This window comes from Triturus cristatus, chromosome 10 (assembly GCF_964204655.1).
Source record: "Triturus cristatus chromosome 10, aTriCri1.1, whole genome shotgun sequence".
Taxonomy (NCBI): domain Eukaryota; kingdom Metazoa; phylum Chordata; class Amphibia; order Caudata; family Salamandridae; genus Triturus; species Triturus cristatus.
This window is the reverse complement of record NC_140593.1, coordinates 152,245,108-152,263,525: the sequence shown is the minus strand read 5'-3', so window position 1 is coordinate 152,263,525 and position 18,418 is coordinate 152,245,108. Positions and strand designations below refer to the sequence as shown.

Below are 18,418 nucleotides of genomic sequence, written 5' to 3'. Positions count from 1 at the left end.
TGTGAATGCATAGTCACCTAATGTCTCAACACTTATTTCCCTCTAATGAAGTGGCCATCATAGCCTCAGCTTCAATTCCTCCAAACTAAAGTGGACACGTGCACTGTCCAGGTGACACCACACCAGCTGACATACTTTATGGTCGCCATATTGTAATAGTGTTTTATTGGTGTATACCTGTACATAAACTGCATTAAGGCATTGTTGGTTAGAGAGGAACTTCAGCTCTAGCTGTAAACACCTTTCCTTGCTAAAGAATGTGAAGAAGGCTAATCAAGTCCTTCAACAGGCCTATCTGCCTGAGGACAATACGGCCACTGTGGCAAAGACACTGATCCAACAGCTGTCTCGTTATTGTACACTGCTTCAGTTGTTCTGAAAATGTATGTAGGTGTGAGCAAGACCAAATAAATGGCTTCTGAAAGGGCCGGTTTGGTTCTAAGATTAGTTTATTTAGCCAAAGAGAAGAGAGGGTTTCTCAAACCAATGTAGAAGAATCTTACATTACTGTTAGAATGCTATAATAATTGCTATTGTTCTGTCTAGTTAGAAATATAATTGCCACTATCTTATTTTCATAATAACTAATATTCTTATTGGTTGCAATGGGACATGTTTTTGACTTTAATGAAACATTAAAACATATTGCTAGTGTGGATTCTTTAGTCTATCTGTTGATGAAAAAGAGGGCTTGGAGTCCACAAAGACTACTCCTGTAAGTCTCACGGGACTGATAGTTACCTAACACAAACCTTTCTCAAGTAAAGCTCAGTGGGTTGTGGGCCGGGTTCGCTGTCTTACGTTGGTGCACTAAGGTTTTAGTATCAGAAGGTCCAGAGAATCCTTTCTCAGGCCATGTTCTGCAGCAGAAATCCACAGAACATATCATCGGGGCTCATACAGAGGACCCTACCTTTTAGCAATGACGTTTTTGCCAATTCTTACTAATGGTGGAGACATCTCTGGTAATATTGGTCTCTTCCATCAGTTCACGCTGGTGCTCCCTCTCTCCTGTGGGTTTGTCAGGCACTTGAGTAATTAAAGGTGACTACATATTAATTTCAGTTTTAAATGTTATGTTTTGAATCTGGCAGTGGTGCAGAAATCTATCCCAACAGGAGTAAATTTCACCCGGTGCTGGACCTGCCTGCGCATCACCCAGGGTGGATTCTGGACTGGCGGGCGCCCCTAGCACACTAGAAAGCAATGATTTGGAGGTTTGGAAACAGTGTCATTGCAAGAGTGACCCATGTTAAGACTGTACTCATCAGACAGTCTCCTTTTTCCACATGCGGGCCTATGTTTACAAACTAAAATTACAAGCCCCAGTATGCTTAAGGCGGTTGACTTAAAACTCAATCAATCTCATAGTGTGTGGCGACATGGCCGCTAGAACAGTCAAATCCAATGTTAAAACCTTGTCTACGTAAGTGCCTTCTGTCCTATAAAACCACAAGGGGTTATTGCATGAAGATGAGAGAGGAAAGGAAGCATTGTCACCTTTTTTCAGTGCTGGACTTTTAATGTATTACCCTTGGTGTTCTGGGAATTGTAGTCTTGGGTTTCTTCCTTTGAACCAGGTAGAGTAACTTCAAAGTAAGAAGAGCCCAGGTCTAGACTCATGGATTCCTGCGGTGACAAGCTTAATGGAGGGCTGACCACACTGCCCAGTTACACACATACGGTACCGACACCAACTAAAACCACGTGTAGCTTTAACAATTTAGAAGTAGACAGCGGAGCAAAGATCACATGAATACGAGGCCTGTTATTAATTCTGTGGAGCGGGAAGGAAATATCACCTTGGTTTCGAGCAGTGCAGGGAACAAGCGTGACAGGCAATGGAAATGAACGGGCAGATTGGCACATCAGAAAAAGGAAATTCACTATAAATTGAATTTCACTCGGTCAGCGCTCTCTCAAAGAGGGATCGGAAGATGCATTCTCGCTTCAGACAGTTGGGCACAATGGAGAGCAGGGAAAAGAAAAACAAATTGGCTGGATTAAGGTAAAAAAAATAATAACAGAAACGTGTTGTCAACAGGGCTCTGTTATACGTGTAGCGTCCAGAAATACTCGGCACAGTGACGGGACAGGGGAGACAACTCAATGGTAGGTTTGGTCTCTGGCCCCACCTTAGAAGGGGGCTATTTTAAACGTGCGCCTGTGTCGCAAGTTCACGACGAGGCGCCGAGGGAAGCGTCACCGTCGGTCTGAAGGGATGCCCGCCCGCTGAGGAATAGAGGTCAGATTGTCAACAAGCGCGGCCCATCATGGTACGGACAAAAGATGTGCACGCGGGGACTGCCTTTACTGGCGGCGATAAAAAAAGTCCCCAGTGTATCACGCTGCCAGTAAAGCATCCAATCCCCACGTGCACATCTTCTGTCTTGTTTGTCTCCCCGCGTGCATGCTGGAATCGATCGATTCCAAAAGGCCTCTGCATGGCGAGGGAAGCGTCACCGTTGGTCGGTAGGGACGCCCGCCCGCTGAGGAATAGTGGTCAGATTGTCAACAAGCGTGGCCCGTCATAGGACAGAAGAAGTGGACGCGGGGACTGCCTTTACTGGCGGTGAAAATAAAAGTCCCCAGTGTATCACACCAAGTAAAGCATCCAATCCTCGCGTGCACATCTTCTGTCTCGTTTGTCTCCCCGCGTGCATGCTGGAATCGATCGATTCCAAAAGGCCTCTGCATGGCGAGGGAAGCGTCACCGTTGGTCGGTAGGGACGCCCGCCCGCTGAGGAATAGTGGTCAGATTTTCAACAAGCGTGGCCCGTCATAGGACAGAAGAAGTGGACGCGGGGACTGCCTTTACTGGCGGTGAAAATAAAAGTCCCCAGTGTATCACACCAAGTAAAGCATCCAATCCTCGCGTGCACATCTTCTGTCTCGTTTGTCTCCCCGCGTGCACGCTGGAATCGTATCGATTCCAAAAGGCCTCTGCATGGCAGGGCAGCGCTTGCGCTGCTTTCGCCAAGCCGAGACCTAAAAAGGAGAACTCCACAACGAAACAAGAGACAACTTGCTAATAAGAGGATTGAGAGAGGAAAATAAGAAAGAGGAGGTAGGAAAAGAGAGAGATAAATATAGGAAGAAAGAAACTTAGACAAGGGAGAGGATGGAAAAAGAGAAAGGAGGAGTGATGAAGAGAAAGAGGAGGAACAAAGAGAGGAGAGAAAATAGAGAGAAGCGAAAGGAAAAGTAAATAAAAAATAAAGAAAACTATACAATGAAAAGTGTGGCAAAGGAATAAAAAGAGGGACGGCAGAAAGGAGAGAGAGAATGGCAGGCAGAGCGACTGAGTAAATAACAAAAATAATTTAAGGAAACGGGTAGTGTGAGGAATGAGATAAAGATAGTAGATAGAGAGAGGAAGAGAGACAGAAGGGAGAAGTGACTAAAGAGGGAACAGAAAATCATTGAAAGAAAGGAATGATAAAAGTAGTGGAAGTGAGAAAAAAGAAAGAGTAAAATGATGGTTCGAGGGAGGAAGAAGAGGTGGAAACAAGATCGAGAAATTGAAAAAGAATAAGGGTGAGGTCTAGGGTGACCAACTGGCATGGTTGCAAATTCAGGATGGTGAATGTAAAAATTCAGGACAAAGGATCAAAATTCAGGACAAAAAATCAGGACTGAAGGTCAAAATTCAGGACAAAAACTCTAGACAAAAGGTAAGTTTTACAGACACATCAGAGGAGGTCGCGCAATATTACATAAGTAAATAGACAACCAACACAAGTACAAGTCAAAAATAGTTTATATTAGGTTGAGACAATCGTGCATTTCATGGTTTTTTGGTAGGCATGCAGCTTTGATCAACTGTGCAGGTCTTTTTGTGGTATTTCATATGATCATGATATATTTATATGGTTACTGCACTGGGATGTCCAGTCTGATATTTTGTTTACAGTTCATGGTCCTGAGCAGGCATGTTTGGTGAGAGAAGTGGTCAGGAAGATCTGCTCGGGTGGACTTAGTTACTTGCATCTCATATCTGAGTGCCATTGTGAGATGTAAAGCAGCATACATAGAATATAGCTAATTGGGACTGCTAGTGGTGGACTAGAGTGCAGTTCTCCAAGTGGCCAGCCAGAAGAGACTGGGTTTCTGGTGCAGTACCCCCCCCCCACACATTTTGCCTGGCTTTTGATGCAGGTGTACTGGGCCCCTGCTGTCCAGGTTCCCAGTACCTGTGTTCTTTCCCTACAGTCATGGCTTACGGTCAATAACAGCTATAAACTACCTTCTCTTTTTGTCCACAGTTGAACATAAATGTGTCCGCCTGCTCTATGTCATCACTTGATGGGTGCAGTCTGCGGTAGTGCACAGATGCTGTACAGCACCTGCACCCAGCTGCACATGGAGGCCCTCCTTGAGAAGCAAAGACATGATAATTTTAAGTTCTAAAACAGTCAACCTCTCTTGCCGCACCCACACCACCTCTCACCTCAAGGAACCACACTGGCTCTCAATCAACAAACGAACCTGATTCAAACTGCTCACACACATACACAAAGCACTTCACAAAACCAGTTCTGCTTACCTGAATATCAGCACACACTTCTACAAACCTCCCAGAAACCTCCACTCAGCCAGACTCTCACTAGCAAGCCGCAGGCCTTGCCTTCTCCCATGTAACCCCCAAAGCACGGAACAACCTCCCTTTCCACGTCGGAGCCTCCGATTCAATTCTCGTGTCCTGCAAGAAGCTGAAAACCTGGCTCTTAATGTCTTTGCTGTTTTTTCTTTACATCCTGGTATCTGTAGTTCACCATTCATAATAGAAAATAAATCACAAATATCAGATTTAAATGAAAACATGTATAAATGGATTGTTTACTTGTTTGCCCTGGTTTATCTTGAGTAGGCCCTTTGGTTTTCACTGTGGTTCTAAATCTATATCTGGCCACATCAACAGGACTGGACTGGGACAGAAAAGAGGCCCAGGCATCAAGAATAAAAGTGGCTCCCATCAGCGAAGCAGATAGCCAAAAAACAGGGGTCCATATTTACAAAGTGGGGCAGTTTTGATCTTCTGAAGAAACATCAGCAGAACAACATGCCCACCAGACATTAAAACAGGCCAAAAAGCAGACAAAAACACTGACCCGTCCGGCCAGCCCTTCTCCACTGCCAGATTGCCCTAGTTTGACCCTGCACGCCAATCAATGCCAGCCAGTCAGAATGGTTCAGCAAAAAGTGTGCGGCTAGGAGAGTGCTGGCCCAGCCCACCCTGATTGAAATCAGCCAATGGAGAGTTAGTGTCTCTTCCCGCTTGCGAGTGTGGGGCTCAGGGGGATGGCTCGGTGGCATTATTGCCGCTCCTTTACTGTAGTAATAGTGACATCCTTGAAATACACTCAAGTGGCCCTCACAATAAGCAATGCTGCTGCCCGCAGCAGTCCTTTCATGCAGCGTGTGTGACTGTATGGCCTTTCACAATCATCAGGGCGATCATGAAGGCACATTCTTCTTTGAAGAACAGGTGATCTACTAAAGTTCTGGTGCCCAACTCTGGGACATTCTCAAATTCAGCATTGCAAAGAGGTCTGTGAACTCTGAAAGTAGAAGATGCCAAAGACTGTAGGAAATGGACTTCCAATACTCATTTTAATAGCTGCATTTATAGCCTTTTATACTTTGTTTGGCATGCTGTATTGCTTTAACAAAGTTTGGTTTTGGAATTTATACGCTTATACGGCAGCATGCCAAGAAAAAAATCTCCTTTCAGCTGGGCTGTTTTCAACCTGTCACTTTAAACATCCAGGAGGTTTGTGAAAAGCCGATTTGAAATTACTTTCACTAAACAAACTCTTCCTTAAACTTCCCTCTTCGGCACGGCCCAAGGTGTATTAGGGGCATACTAATGTACAAAACACAAGCAAGCGGTGTGATGTGCCTAACACACCTCTTACAACCGACATGTGCCTGTTTTATCATTTCAAAATGCTTCTACAGCTCGCGCTGTTTCATAAATGTTGCTAAAATATTCCCCCCTTTTTTTATTAATTTGGTTTCCACTTACCTGCTTAATTTTAAAATGTTTCTTTACCCATTTTCAACAGGATTTATAAAGAATGCCTTTTTTTTTATTCAACTGGATTTTCAATTGACACCAGCCACTAAACCAAAGAAAAATGCCATGCCTTCGCCTGGGGCAGGAGGAGACACAGCAAATGCGTCACTGCAGAGAGGCCCAGTATCATTCTGTATGGGCTAATTAGGGCGACATACAGATGATAATGGGCCGATAGTAATCTGTGTCAGGTTGGCGAGGGGGCGCTGCAGGCCACTGATCACTGCAGGAGCGGGAGCTGCCCCCTGCAGGGAGTTACAGAACTCTAAGGCTGCTTGCAGGGGGGGGGGGAGGGGAATTCACAACGGACAACGGACAAGAGGCCCAAATAACGGGCGGTCCGTGAAATTTACGGACGGTTGGTCTCCTGGGGTTTCATTTATACATGCATATATGCTCAGATTTAGAAGCATACAGAAGAGGAGCTATACATCTCAGCGCGCGCACACGCCCTCTGACATCACCGTCACTATTATCTAAGTCCATCCGCCATGCTGGGAAGCCAGGGGAGGGCTCGCGGACACTTCGAAGCACTCTAGGATGTCTCCTGGGGTTTCCCACAGGCCCCTCCCCCACCTTTGTTCTTTTCTCCAGTATATGGCCGGCAGGAATTCCCAAGAGGTCTTCCTGGTCTTTCCCAGAGGGTGATGCCTGCCCCAGGTTACACCTCGCCCCGCCCCTTTTAGTGATGTCACTACATAGGGCTTTTTTAGGGGAGGTCACTTCCCCCTTAAGCGTATATAACCCCTGGCTGGAGAGAGACACAACACCTGCCAGCACTAAAGGCACAACCTGCCCCTTCCTGTCAGCACTGGAGAGAGAGCGAAGGACTGTCCCAGGACAGGGACAGAAACGACCCCTCCCAGGTGGACAGAGAACATCTATCTCGAAAGACAGCGACTGATTGAGACCTCTCTTGGAAGTAAGACTGACTGCAGAGACAGAGGAGACCTCTCCAGAAACTGACTGACGCACCAGAGAAAACTTCACTTAGGACAGCAGCAGACATCAGTGCACAACATGCTTCAAGGCGCCTTCCAGGTGAGCCCCTGCTACAGCCGTCGGGGTTTCGCAGCTGTAACCGCTGGATTTGTGTATTTTGCTTCAGTTTGGGGGCATCGTTTGTTTCCATTGGTTGAACGCCAATCTCTAGATCTCGAAATTCAATTTGTTTTCATAGAGAGATTTATTTTAAAATAGAGCAGAGAGGGCATTCACTTATTAGAAGATGTACATGGCCATAATACTCCTTTCACACGTTTACTCGTCTCTTATTTCACGTTAGCATTCTCGTAATTTTAAAATACTTTTTATACGTATATTTTTAATGCTTTTCCGTTTTTAAATGAACCTTTGTGAATAAAAGGATGGCACCTTTTATTCTTACCTCATCATGTGATTTTCTATCGTCTGCTCTGAGTCCATTAGTCATGTGTTTCTGTGCTGTTCATGCTATGAAAGTGCATGTCTACCGTGAGCATAACAGGAGCATTTTAGGTAATTAAGGTCTGTTGTAAGAGGGGTTTGGGACTGGATTGTAAGTTCTTCTTTCACAACGTGTAATAGTGCACGATACACAACGTTTTCAAATAGCCATTGTCTTTACAGGCAGCCCTGAGGGGAATTTTCAAAATAACACTGTACTTTAGCCGATCCGAAGTCTGTGCCAATAGATACATGGGGTCCCAGATGACATGGTTGTGCCATTTGGTAAACACTGGTGCTACACTGTGCCCTAGGGAACATTGTTCACTTCACTCCCATGACAGGAGCAAGATGAACAGTTTCATACTGTGCAAACTGATATCATAAGCACACTGTTACGGTGCCAACATCTCACCAGAGTGCCCGCACCAGAACACAGACCACCTCAAGTGCTGACATGATGTGCCAAGGTGCTGGCAACATCTCCCAGCGCGCTGGCGTCATAGGCCAGAAGACGAGCATCCTTTGTGAGAGTGCTGTGACCAGATGTATGCCAACTTAAGGTGCTGGCATAACACTCCAGTATGGTTCCTATAGTGCCGGGTACTTTCATTGTATACCAGTGTGCTGACTTCATTTGCCAAGGTGCTGGCATAATTTATCAGAGTGCTGACATCACATGTGTGTCCAGATGTTGGCATCATATGCCAGAGTGGTGCCTATAAATCCCAGGTGCTATTCAAAGCGCTAGCGGCGCTGTTTACATAGACCAGGTTTGATCCTTGAGACAGAGTGTCTACGGTGCCAGCCTGCAGCCAATATGCAAGTCTAGGGCTGTTTATAAACCAGGCGTTAACTGCTGATATGGCAGACAGTGACGTCTTATGTGCCATGCTGGGAGAGGGCAGGTGCCCTCCTAGGAATGCTTTTATGCAAAGCTGGGACTGCCCATGGGCCAGACTGACGTTTCTCATTTGCCAGTCTTGGACTGCAGCTTGACAGACTGGAGCCTCTAACAGGGACCGCCCTCAAATCTCTCCTCTGTTATTTCTCGTTCTCTGTCCTCTTTCCCTTCTGAGCCTCGTTTCCCTCTGCTCTTCTAGCCCTTCCCTCTCCTTTCCATGTTCTGATGCACTGCAACAACTCAGCTAATGTCTCTCTCTTTCTTCTTCCAGAAGCCACAGGCCATCCTCAGGGTGTCCAGGCGGGTGCACACAGCGGCAGTGGAAGGTAAGTGTCTCTGCACTCACAACCCCTGGTATGAGGTCTCTCTGTATGTCCTGGGTCCAGTTACTGGTTCTGGTGTCACTCTCCCTGCTATGAGCCCTCTCTCTATGTCCTGAGCCCAGTTGCTGGTTCTGGTGTCACTCCCCCTGGTCTGATACCTCTCTCTATGTCCTGGGTCCAGTTACTGGTTCTGGTGTCACCTCCCCCCCGGTCTCAGACCTCACTTTATGTCCTGGGTCCAGTTACTAGTTCTGGTTTTACTCTCCCTGCTATGAGACCTCTCTCTATGCCCTGAGCCCAGTTACTGGTTCTGGGGTCACTCTCCCTGGTCTGAGACCTCTCTTTATGTCCTAAGCCCAGTTACTGGTTCTGGTGTCACTCTCCCTGGTCTGAGACCACTCTTTATGTCCTGGGCCCAGTTACTGGTTGTGGTGTAACTCTCCCTGCTCTGATGCCGCTCTGTATCACTTGGGCCCAGTAACAGGTTCTGGTGTCGCTCACACTGGCTTGAGTCTTCTATGGGTCTACACTCCAAGGGTCCTGAGTAATGATTGTCCCATATACACATGATCTGGTTCTGGTCCGGCAACTCTGGACCCATGTCTCATGTCAACCCAGAGTGCCAGTAGTTCTGATCCTGTCTCTTCTTCTCATGTAGCGCTGGAGGGGAGCCCCCTGGAGAAGGCGGTCACCAGCAGCTTTGCTTCCTTCATACATGGAGTCCAGGCAGATCACCTGTCCCAAGCTGTGCGGCACCGAAGCAAGCGTATGATCCTGGACAGCATCGGGGTTGGACTGGTGGGAAGCACGACCCATGTGTTCAACATCGCCCTGGGATACTGCCAGGTAAGAAGAGACATGGAGCACACCAAGTAACATACCATGCAACACACGTCTGTTAAAACTCCCCTCTAGAAAAACAGTGTGAAAATCAGCCTGGGATACTGCCAGGTAAGAGAGACATGGAACATACCAAGCAAGGCATTATGCAACACACATCCATAAAAACACTTAAAGGCCAACAGTGTGGCCATCGCCCTGGGACACTGCCAGACAAGAGGTGACATGGTACACATCAGGCAACATACGTTGCAACACACATCCATAAAAATCCCTTCTAGGACAACAGTGTGCACTATCTCCCTGTAATCCTGCCAGGTAGGAGGAGACATGGAAGACACCATAGACCACACCATGCAACACACAGCCTTAAAAAAAACCTTTTTAGACCAAGAGTGTGACCATCTTCCTGTGATCCTGCCATGTAAGTGGCAACAAGTACCGCACCATGAAATACACCATACAACTCCAAAGCAACAATCATCCATTAAACCCCTCTAGACCTATGCTGATCACCATCTCTCTCTGATCCAGCCTGAGACATGGGCCACAACAAGCACACCCACTATTCACCACCCAGCCATTAAAAACCAACTATGCCATAATATCCTCGGGAGTCCATGTTTTAAAGGGAGGCAGGGTCCAAACCAGAAAGCACACCATGAAGTACATGTCCTCTAAAACCCCATATATCAGAAGAGGGGACCATCTCCCAAGGGCCCTCTCAGTTAAAGTGAGACTGGGAGCAAAACAAACACTACAACCTGTAACACACCACCATTAAAACATATTATCAGGACCCAGAAAATTTGCATGCCCGTGAGATACTCGAAAGGAAAAGGCAACTTCAGCAAAAAACGCAACGTCTCATGAATCAAACCATCCCTTAATCAGAATCTCTTCAGACTTTAGTTGTTCAGTATCACCATAAGATTTTACCTGCTTATCGGAGTCTTGGATCTAACCAAGCATCACACCATGGACTCCCCACCCATTAAATAACCCTGTAAACCAACAGTGTGACCCGCTACCTGAAATAATAGGTAAGAAGAGAGAAAGACCAAGTCATAAAATCCACCTTGAGTTTTCACAAATCACACCCTAAGCTCCCTGCAGATGTTAAGCAGTTAATATTTCGAGAGAATACCAGGAGAGCGAGTATCATCTAGGGTAAGCAGATAAACATGGGGACCTCTGATCTCACACACAGCTGTCCTTCAGGAACACTACTCCTGCTCATGGAGATCCCTGACCTGCTCCTGTCTTTCTCCTAATAGACCCCTCCAGGTATGAGATGTGTTTAGAGTTGAGTAACCCATCCTCTAACAAGTTACCTTCTTCCTCCACTAGGTGTCTAGGAGCACAGTTCATTCATCACTTTATTCTCTCTCCAACAGGACATGTTCTCCTTGTCTGCGATCAGCTCTGTGTACGGAAAGAAAAGAATGAGACTCCCTCCCACGCTGGCTGCATATGTCAATGGAGTGGCGGTAAGGAATTTGACAGCTGCTTATCAATGTATCTATCAATCGTAGACTAAAAGTGGTGAAATTCTGAGAATTGTTTTAATGTTGTCTACTCCAGTGTTCAATCTTGTCTGTTTCCACTTCTGTAAAGAGACAGTATTGGGCAATTGTGCAGTCAATAAACAACATTTTAAAATATGGATCCTCTATGTCTATAAATTGTTTCCATAGGTTGATGACACAATCTCTCTGTTTAACATTACTTCCTGGTCCTCTTCTTGAAGGACCTCCTAACCCTCTTATCCTCTTCTACAGACTCACTCCATGGACTTCGATGACACTTGGCACCCTGCCACTCACCCCTCGGGCGCTGTGCTGCCGGCTCTCATGGCGGCTTCCCAGATGCTCCCCGTGGGCTCCCGACCGAGCGGCTCAGACTTCCTGTTGGCATTCAACGTAGGCATCGAGGTGCAAGGAAGACTAATGCGTTTCTCCAATGAAGCCAGCAATATCCCCAAGAGGTATGTGTGATGCCCACAAAGGACATTAATATCCCATGACCAAGACAGAATGCCCTCAGGGGGCTGCAGTATCTGAAGGCCATTGTTATGATGCTAAAAAAAAATAGGGTAGAAATAGCTCATGAGTTATGAGTGAGATCCCTAGAGGTGGTAATGTTATGATCTGTGCCTGATGTGCATAGAGGGCAGACATATCCCCAAGAAGAACCTGTGATGCAAACAGATTCATGTATGTGTATAGCGCACACAATGTAAACATGGTAAAGATCATTTTTCTGTTCACTGTAACTGGATGATATATTTATGTTGAGTGCCTTATTAGATCTTAGCATATTGACAATGCCTCCTCACTGCATGATGGCATTAATGGTACATGTCTGACATGCTTTCATTACTTCACACTTATTATTAGTACTATCCATACAAAACTATCTTTCTATTGTCCTTATTCCATGTCTGACACTGTTCTTTGTATCTCCAATCAGATTCCACCCACCATCTGTTGTTGGCACTATGGGCAGTGCTGCTGCCACAGCGATACTTCTTTCCTTGAATGCAGACCAATGTTCCCATGCTCTGGCGATCGCCGCCTCTCTGGCAGGGGCACCTATGGCCAATGCAGCGACTCTTGCTAAGCCTCTTCATATTGGCAACGCCACCCGCCTTGGCATGGAAGCAGCACTTTTAGCTGCCCGTGGAATGGAAGCCAACCCACTCATCTTGGACGATGTGCCCGGCTGCTCAGGGTTCAGTGCTTTCTATGGTGACTACCAGCCCTCGCCCCTGGCAGTGCCAGATCAAGATTACAGCTTTCTGTTGGAGAAACAAGACATCGCCTTCAAGAGGTTCCCAGCTCACTTGGGCATGCACTGGGTTGCAGACGCTGTCATCTCAGCCAGAAACCGAGTCATCAATATAATGGGCTCCATCAACCCCGCTGCCATCCGCTCTATTCTTCTGAGGGTCCCAGTCTCTAAGTACATCAACAGACCCTTCCCAGAGTCTGAGCACCAGGCCCGACACTCCTTCCAGTTCAACGCCTGCACAGCCCTCCTAGATGGGAATGTGGGCATCTCTTCCTTCAGTGAGGACAGCCTCAGGAGACCTGACCTCATTAACCTACTGAAGAAGGTGGTGGTGGAACACCCTGAGGACAATGTGGCTAACTTTGACAGGATGTACGGAGAAGTAGCGCTGCTCCTGGACAGCGGAGAGATCGTGACCGGAAGATGTGACACCTTCTATGGACACTGGAGAAAACCCCTCAGCCAAGAATCACTCCATGAGAAATTCCGCTCCAACGCTAGCTATGTGCTCCACCAAGACCAGGCAGAAGCCATTATTGAAGTGGTGGAGGAGATTGAGAGCCTGGAAGACAGTTCACAACTAGCATCCTCTCTGTGGTAAAGGTGTAGACAGCTCACACCTGGTAGCCTCCCTGCACTAAAAGTGTTCAATCAAAATACATCCCTCTCACAAATTTTGAATGACCTACCTGGTGCACTCATCTTTACCTTAAGTTGTTATACACAAGATTGAAAATCGCCTCAAGGAGAGGAACAGTACCTAAACATTGCATAAAACAATGAGTGACAGCCAAAAACAATAGGATTAATATTCCTAGAACCTCATTAGTACTTTCTAAGGACTGTAAAATGTTATTTTTTATTCATTGTTATTTAATGTTTGTTTATTGTTTAATAATAAGCCCTTATCTCACTGAAATATCATCTCTGCCTCACAATGAATGATCCGCCCCCCGGGGGCCAAAGTACGGGTCAGCTGGATGTTCAATTTTATTCCAGTATTGAATTCTCCGTGTCCCGCTCTCTCAAGTGTACTTTTCTAAAACCACAGGACAAATTAGGTCAATGCAAGGACTTTCTATTTGTCTCTCATGTTTTATTAGTGAAATATATTTTGTGCTTTCTGTTGTTATTTATTTAATTTTGAATAAACGCTCTGTATTTATTTTACAATTATTGTAATTTTTTATATAAAAATAAGCTGACATTTTAGATGCAATTTACAAGGGAGCAACAGCTTGGTGCAGAGAGAATGGAGCCTCTCACACAAACTCTCATTTCCAGCTGTTCCTCAGCATGCTGCCCCCTTGCTAGAGTTTCACAACCTGTACCAAAAAACTTCCCCGTTGTAAGAAGCTTCCCTCACATGCACAACCACACAAATAACAGCTGAATATACACACCTGAACAAGTACTTATGATTGATCAGGTCATGGCACAAACTTAAAATGTTAACATTCTTCGGCTGATGTCATCCAGTTTGCACCACTGTGGTCATTCTCCGCTCTCGACAATCTGCCACGTGCGCTGGAAAGCAGAGCATATTGTGAAGTAATCATACGTGTGGGAAATACCAAAAAAATCATAGATTTACCAGCCAATTCTGTTACCCACTCCACTTACTTAAATGCACTCACCATATTTAGAAACACCATATGGCAAACCTACTTAGTAGAGTCTTTCGATATTAATTTATTGATGAAGATCAGTAAAAGTGACCATCCCACATCCTCTATGATTCCATATATTCCCAAATAAAGAGCTGATTGATTCTTGCAAGGGTTAGCAACTCCAGCTGGAATTTCAGGTTGAGCAAGACACTCTCCAAGTGCATGGCTTGTGGTCTGTTGACACCAACCGCTCCCTGTATTTTGACCAAAGTCCACAGATGTCTTTCCAAAGGAGAATGACATGATTTATTGTCCTTCAAATAATCTGTGCACACATTTTAGGGCTTCAAGGAGCTTGATGCATTTTACAAATAAATCACACACTGATATCGCTTTTCATTGACAGAGGTTTGAACAAACGCTAAAGTGCTTTTAGTGCTGTTTAATTAATATTAATGGTCAGAGACCCTCATTCAGAAATAGCCTGGTTCGGTGTCAGAGAACATAATAAACGGTTTCATTCAAATTGGAATATCTTCCAATTAGTCCCCTGTTCCATTCTCAATGTATGTAAAGACAGGTAATTTTTGGTAATAAAAAACATAAATTCAAAATCAAGAGTTTCATGACTTGTTCTAAATGTATGTTATTATTATAGTTTTGAGATTGTCCAGTGCTCTAATGGTGGTCTTGTAATATTGTGCATCCATCAAGCCTGGACTGGAGCACTCTCTGCATTCTGTAGCCTGCTTGGTAAAATGTCCAAAAATTACAATCCTTTTGAAGTTTGAACTTTGCTCCACCAGCTGCTGCTGCTTCAAGCCCTGATTGGTTGTTTATGTTACAATATCAACACCAAAAATATAGTTTGACATAAATATTGTGGCCTACATTTTGTCTATAAAAATATTGCTCCACATGGGGCAGACTTTCTATTAATAATTCCAAGGAGGTGATACTTTTGTAAATGATATTTAGGACACAATACTTTTGTTAGATTATATTTAGTCCCCAATAATATGGCATCATACCACACTGATTGCGTAGTTATTTAGAAGAATTCATATTGTAAGTAGGATATTTTGTGAAAAGAGAAGGACATGGACAGAAATGATAAGAATGAAAAAGTTTGTACCATGAATTAAGATAATTAAATCTGGAATCAGAATCTTGAAAGTCAGTCATTAGAAAAAAGGTTGAGCTTCGGGTAGGTGCTCGACATCCAGCTCTGGATGATGTGCGGGCAGTATCTGAGACGTTGGGTGTCTGAAGCAGACTTGACTTTCAAGCAGAGATGAGTGTCTTCATCATATTGGTGAATCTTGATGCTGTTTTCTGTGAGTCGAGCACCAAGCCGCTCCATGTAAATGTTGAAGAGGACAAGAGATAGTATGAAACTATGGGAGACTTTGCAGATAATTGGAATCTTTTGTGACCTGGAGGTGCCCGTGTGAACGAGCTGGAATCAGTTGGAAAGGTAGAAGGAGAACCAGGGAAGTACATTGCTGGTGAATTCCAACGGGGCTCTAGAGTGTGTACGAGGGTGGAATAGTCTACTGCGTCAAATGCAGCTGAGCGGACCAGCAACATCTGGAGGAAGAGGTCATCTTTATCTTTGTTGTCCATCAATATCTGGAGGAGGTTCATTTGTGGTCAAGAGGGAATCATCTACAATGTGTAATTAGGCATTCTCTGTGCCGCAGCGTGATCTGAAGCCAGACTGGTAGTCGAGCAGGAGATGGTTAGCTTTGATGTGATCTCGGAGCTCAACATATACTACGTTTTCCATCTGAATACCGTTATTGGGATTTTTACATTAAACAAGTAATATATCCAATTTCAATCCAAGAGGATTCAGAGCCTGGATTACTCAGGTAGCACTGGCCCAATACATAGATACAATACAAAACAATTTTAAAAGAGAAAATATTAGGAAAAAGAAGAAAAGAGAGAGGTTAGGCTTGGTGACCCGAAAAATCAGCGATTTACTTTGCCAGCCTCTCCGTGGTCGGTCCAGTGGTCATAGCTGGCAGGGATTCCCAGAATGTGTAGCTGGAGAGGCCTGAATGAGCAACTGAAGAACAGTCATTAGAAGAGACGCAGTTATATGATCAGCTTATGTCACCTATAGATGTGCATCACTCTTCCAGGGATATTTATTCAAGTAAGCCCCCCAAATGTCTCCAAATACTTATAGCTGGTCATTCAGCTTATATATCTCTCGTTCGTGTGTGGCTATTCTTTTCATTGTGTTGTACCAGTCGTCAGTATCTCATAGTAAGGGCTATTCACAGTGTCTTAAAATGCAAACCATTATGAAGGCTAATGCTGCATCCAGCCATCTTTTCTTGTGGTTATTGATTCTTATGACATCCTGAGTGCTGTGTAACAGGGCAGGTTGAGCTGTTGAGTCATCTAGCGGAGGTGTCACCATACTGACTCCCAGTATGGCTGCACTATGGACAAAGCCATAGGGTGTGTATCACGTCTCCCTTGGAGTGTGTGCAGCACCAGCATTCTGCAGGTCTGGTGGGTTTTGCCCTGCAGTGTTTATAGGGAGACCTGTGCCATTGTTGCAAAATTTTGAAACAGCTGAATTTCAGCCGTGCTTCTCACAAACATCTCTCATGAGCGCAAATCAGTTCTTTCCAATCCTCCTAATCATAATGCTTATCAAGATTTGATTGCTATCTGTTGTTGAGGTGCTCTGGTGTGTCTCTTGCACTGAAAGTCTTGTGCTCACACACGGGCAAGGATGATATTGCTGTGCTCCCATCTGGGTTCCCAGTAATGCAGCGATGCACACACAGTGTCTTCCACAGTTTCACGGGGCAGTTCTGGGTCAACCCTTGTCGCTTCGCGGTGACCCAAGCGTCACAGCTCAGATTTCTCATGTGACGCCCCGATCCTCGCAACCACTTAAATATCGGCAGCCTCTCCTGGAATCCGGGGTTGCCACTAGGCTCCACACAGGCTTTTGCCCTTCCAATCTGGCAGTAACTTTCACAGCGGTCCCTCCTGGCATTGGGGGTCACTGCCACAAGTGCCAGATGGCTTCACTTGTCGTGCATGGTACTCCGCTTATGGCTATCTTCACAGCAGCCCCCTTCTGGCATACGGGGGTCGCTGCCTGGAATGTGCAGATAGGAAATTACCCTATTGCACTGGGAGTCCATTTGGCTGAGATCCCCACGGGGCCTCACTCCCTCCCCACTGGTCTTGGCAAGCAAACAGGTGCTGATGCTCCAGGCTCTACAACAGGTGGTCTTGGTTTCCCAGGGTAATGTCGCCTCAACCAGCAGGGAGACTAGCAGGCCTTGGCCCCAAATCCTTCTCTCAGATAGAAGTCTTACAGAGCTTCCCCATCTCACACAGCCCACTGGCTGCTTGGCAGCTGACACATTTTGTGGTCTGAACCTCCTCTTCTTATAATCCATTTCCAGACACCAAATGTTATTTAGGATATGGGTCTCTGAAGTTTTATGTTAAGGATTCTGCTTCTTTTGAAGTGTACACTTTTCTCTCTCTTCTTTCTCTTGGGAAGCTGTCTGTCACAGCAGGAGAGACTTTGAAGTTGATACTCCCACAACACAGGCCATGGGAGTGACTAGAGTTCATACCTCGATGTCAGCCACAGTCATACGTGCATCAAAAGGTTAATCCCTGGCTCACAGCCCTACTCCTTATGAATCCCTTATAAGCCCCATCTCCTTCCTGAGATGTGTTCAGGCCCTTTCCTCGGGATCTATCACCGAATCAAAGAGCCCCCCTTTGAAGTGTACAGGGGGAGTCTCTCTCTCCCTTCCTCCAGTGTGTCCCACTCAACTCTCAGCAATGCAGCACTACACAAATCTGTCTGGAGGGATTCCTCTACTCCTCATGTCTTCACCAGTGTGGCCTGGGTTTCCCAGGATCCTCCATTTAATGTATCTTTCCGGCCACACTTGCACTTATTGGACATACACAGCACACATACTGTCCAGTATTGTCATCTCCATGTATCCTTTCTATATTGTGCAATGGTGTGCTACATGCAAACACACCCATTGCTAGTACACATATTCCCCATACACGCAGTGCATAACACTTCACCCTTCATGTATTGTACTTCTCGCAAGCACACACACACCCAGCACATGCTTTCGCTGCACATACACTGCACTGCATCTCTCATGTAATATATTCCTCTCTGTTATACATACACCCAGTACATGCACTCACCATGCATGTACTGCTCTATACACTCCCCACACACACCCACAGCCCTCAGAGCCCAAGCTTAGTGTGGCCACAGAGTTTCCCCATCTTAAAAATTACTAAAGTAGGTAGGGGTTGCCCCAGGAACTTTTACCTCATTGATTAAGCCATGTTCTGGAGTCATTCCCACAGACTAGCTCACGGCAGGCATAAATGTGGCATTGCCAGGCACCCACTTCTGAACATT

The 18,418-nt window shown here is 45.6% G+C and overlaps 1 protein-coding gene across 1 annotated transcript; it reads left to right on the top strand.

Annotated features, from left to right (window-relative positions):
- Positions 1–8,655: 8,655 nt before the first annotated feature.
- Positions 8,656–13,619, top strand: LOC146789082 (cis-aconitate decarboxylase-like). The gene is made up of 5 exons (XM_085629986.1): positions 8,656–8,734; positions 9,390–9,577; positions 10,969–11,061; positions 11,353–11,558; positions 12,044–13,619. Exons 1-5 carry the CDS (start codon positions 8,656–8,658, stop codon positions 12,963–12,965), a joined length of 1,488 nt encoding a protein of 495 aa, XP_085486112.1. The 3' UTR covers positions 12,966–13,619.
- The last annotated feature ends 4,799 nt before the right edge of the window (positions 13,620–18,418 follow it).

Bases quoted from the DNA above. Each gene is read 5' to 3' on its own strand.
- LOC146789082 (XM_085629986.1), top strand. From the start codon at position 8,656: ATGTCTCTCTCTTTCTTCTTCCAGAAGCCACAGGCCATCCTCAGGGTG. The intron at 9,578-10,968 runs GTAAGAAGAGAC...TCTCTCCAACAG, and splicing joins TCGCCCTGGGATACTGCCAG to GACATGTTCTCCTTGTCTGC. The intron at 11,559-12,043 runs GTATGTGTGATG...ATCTCCAATCAG, and splicing joins GCCAGCAATATCCCCAAGAG to ATTCCACCCACCATCTGTTG.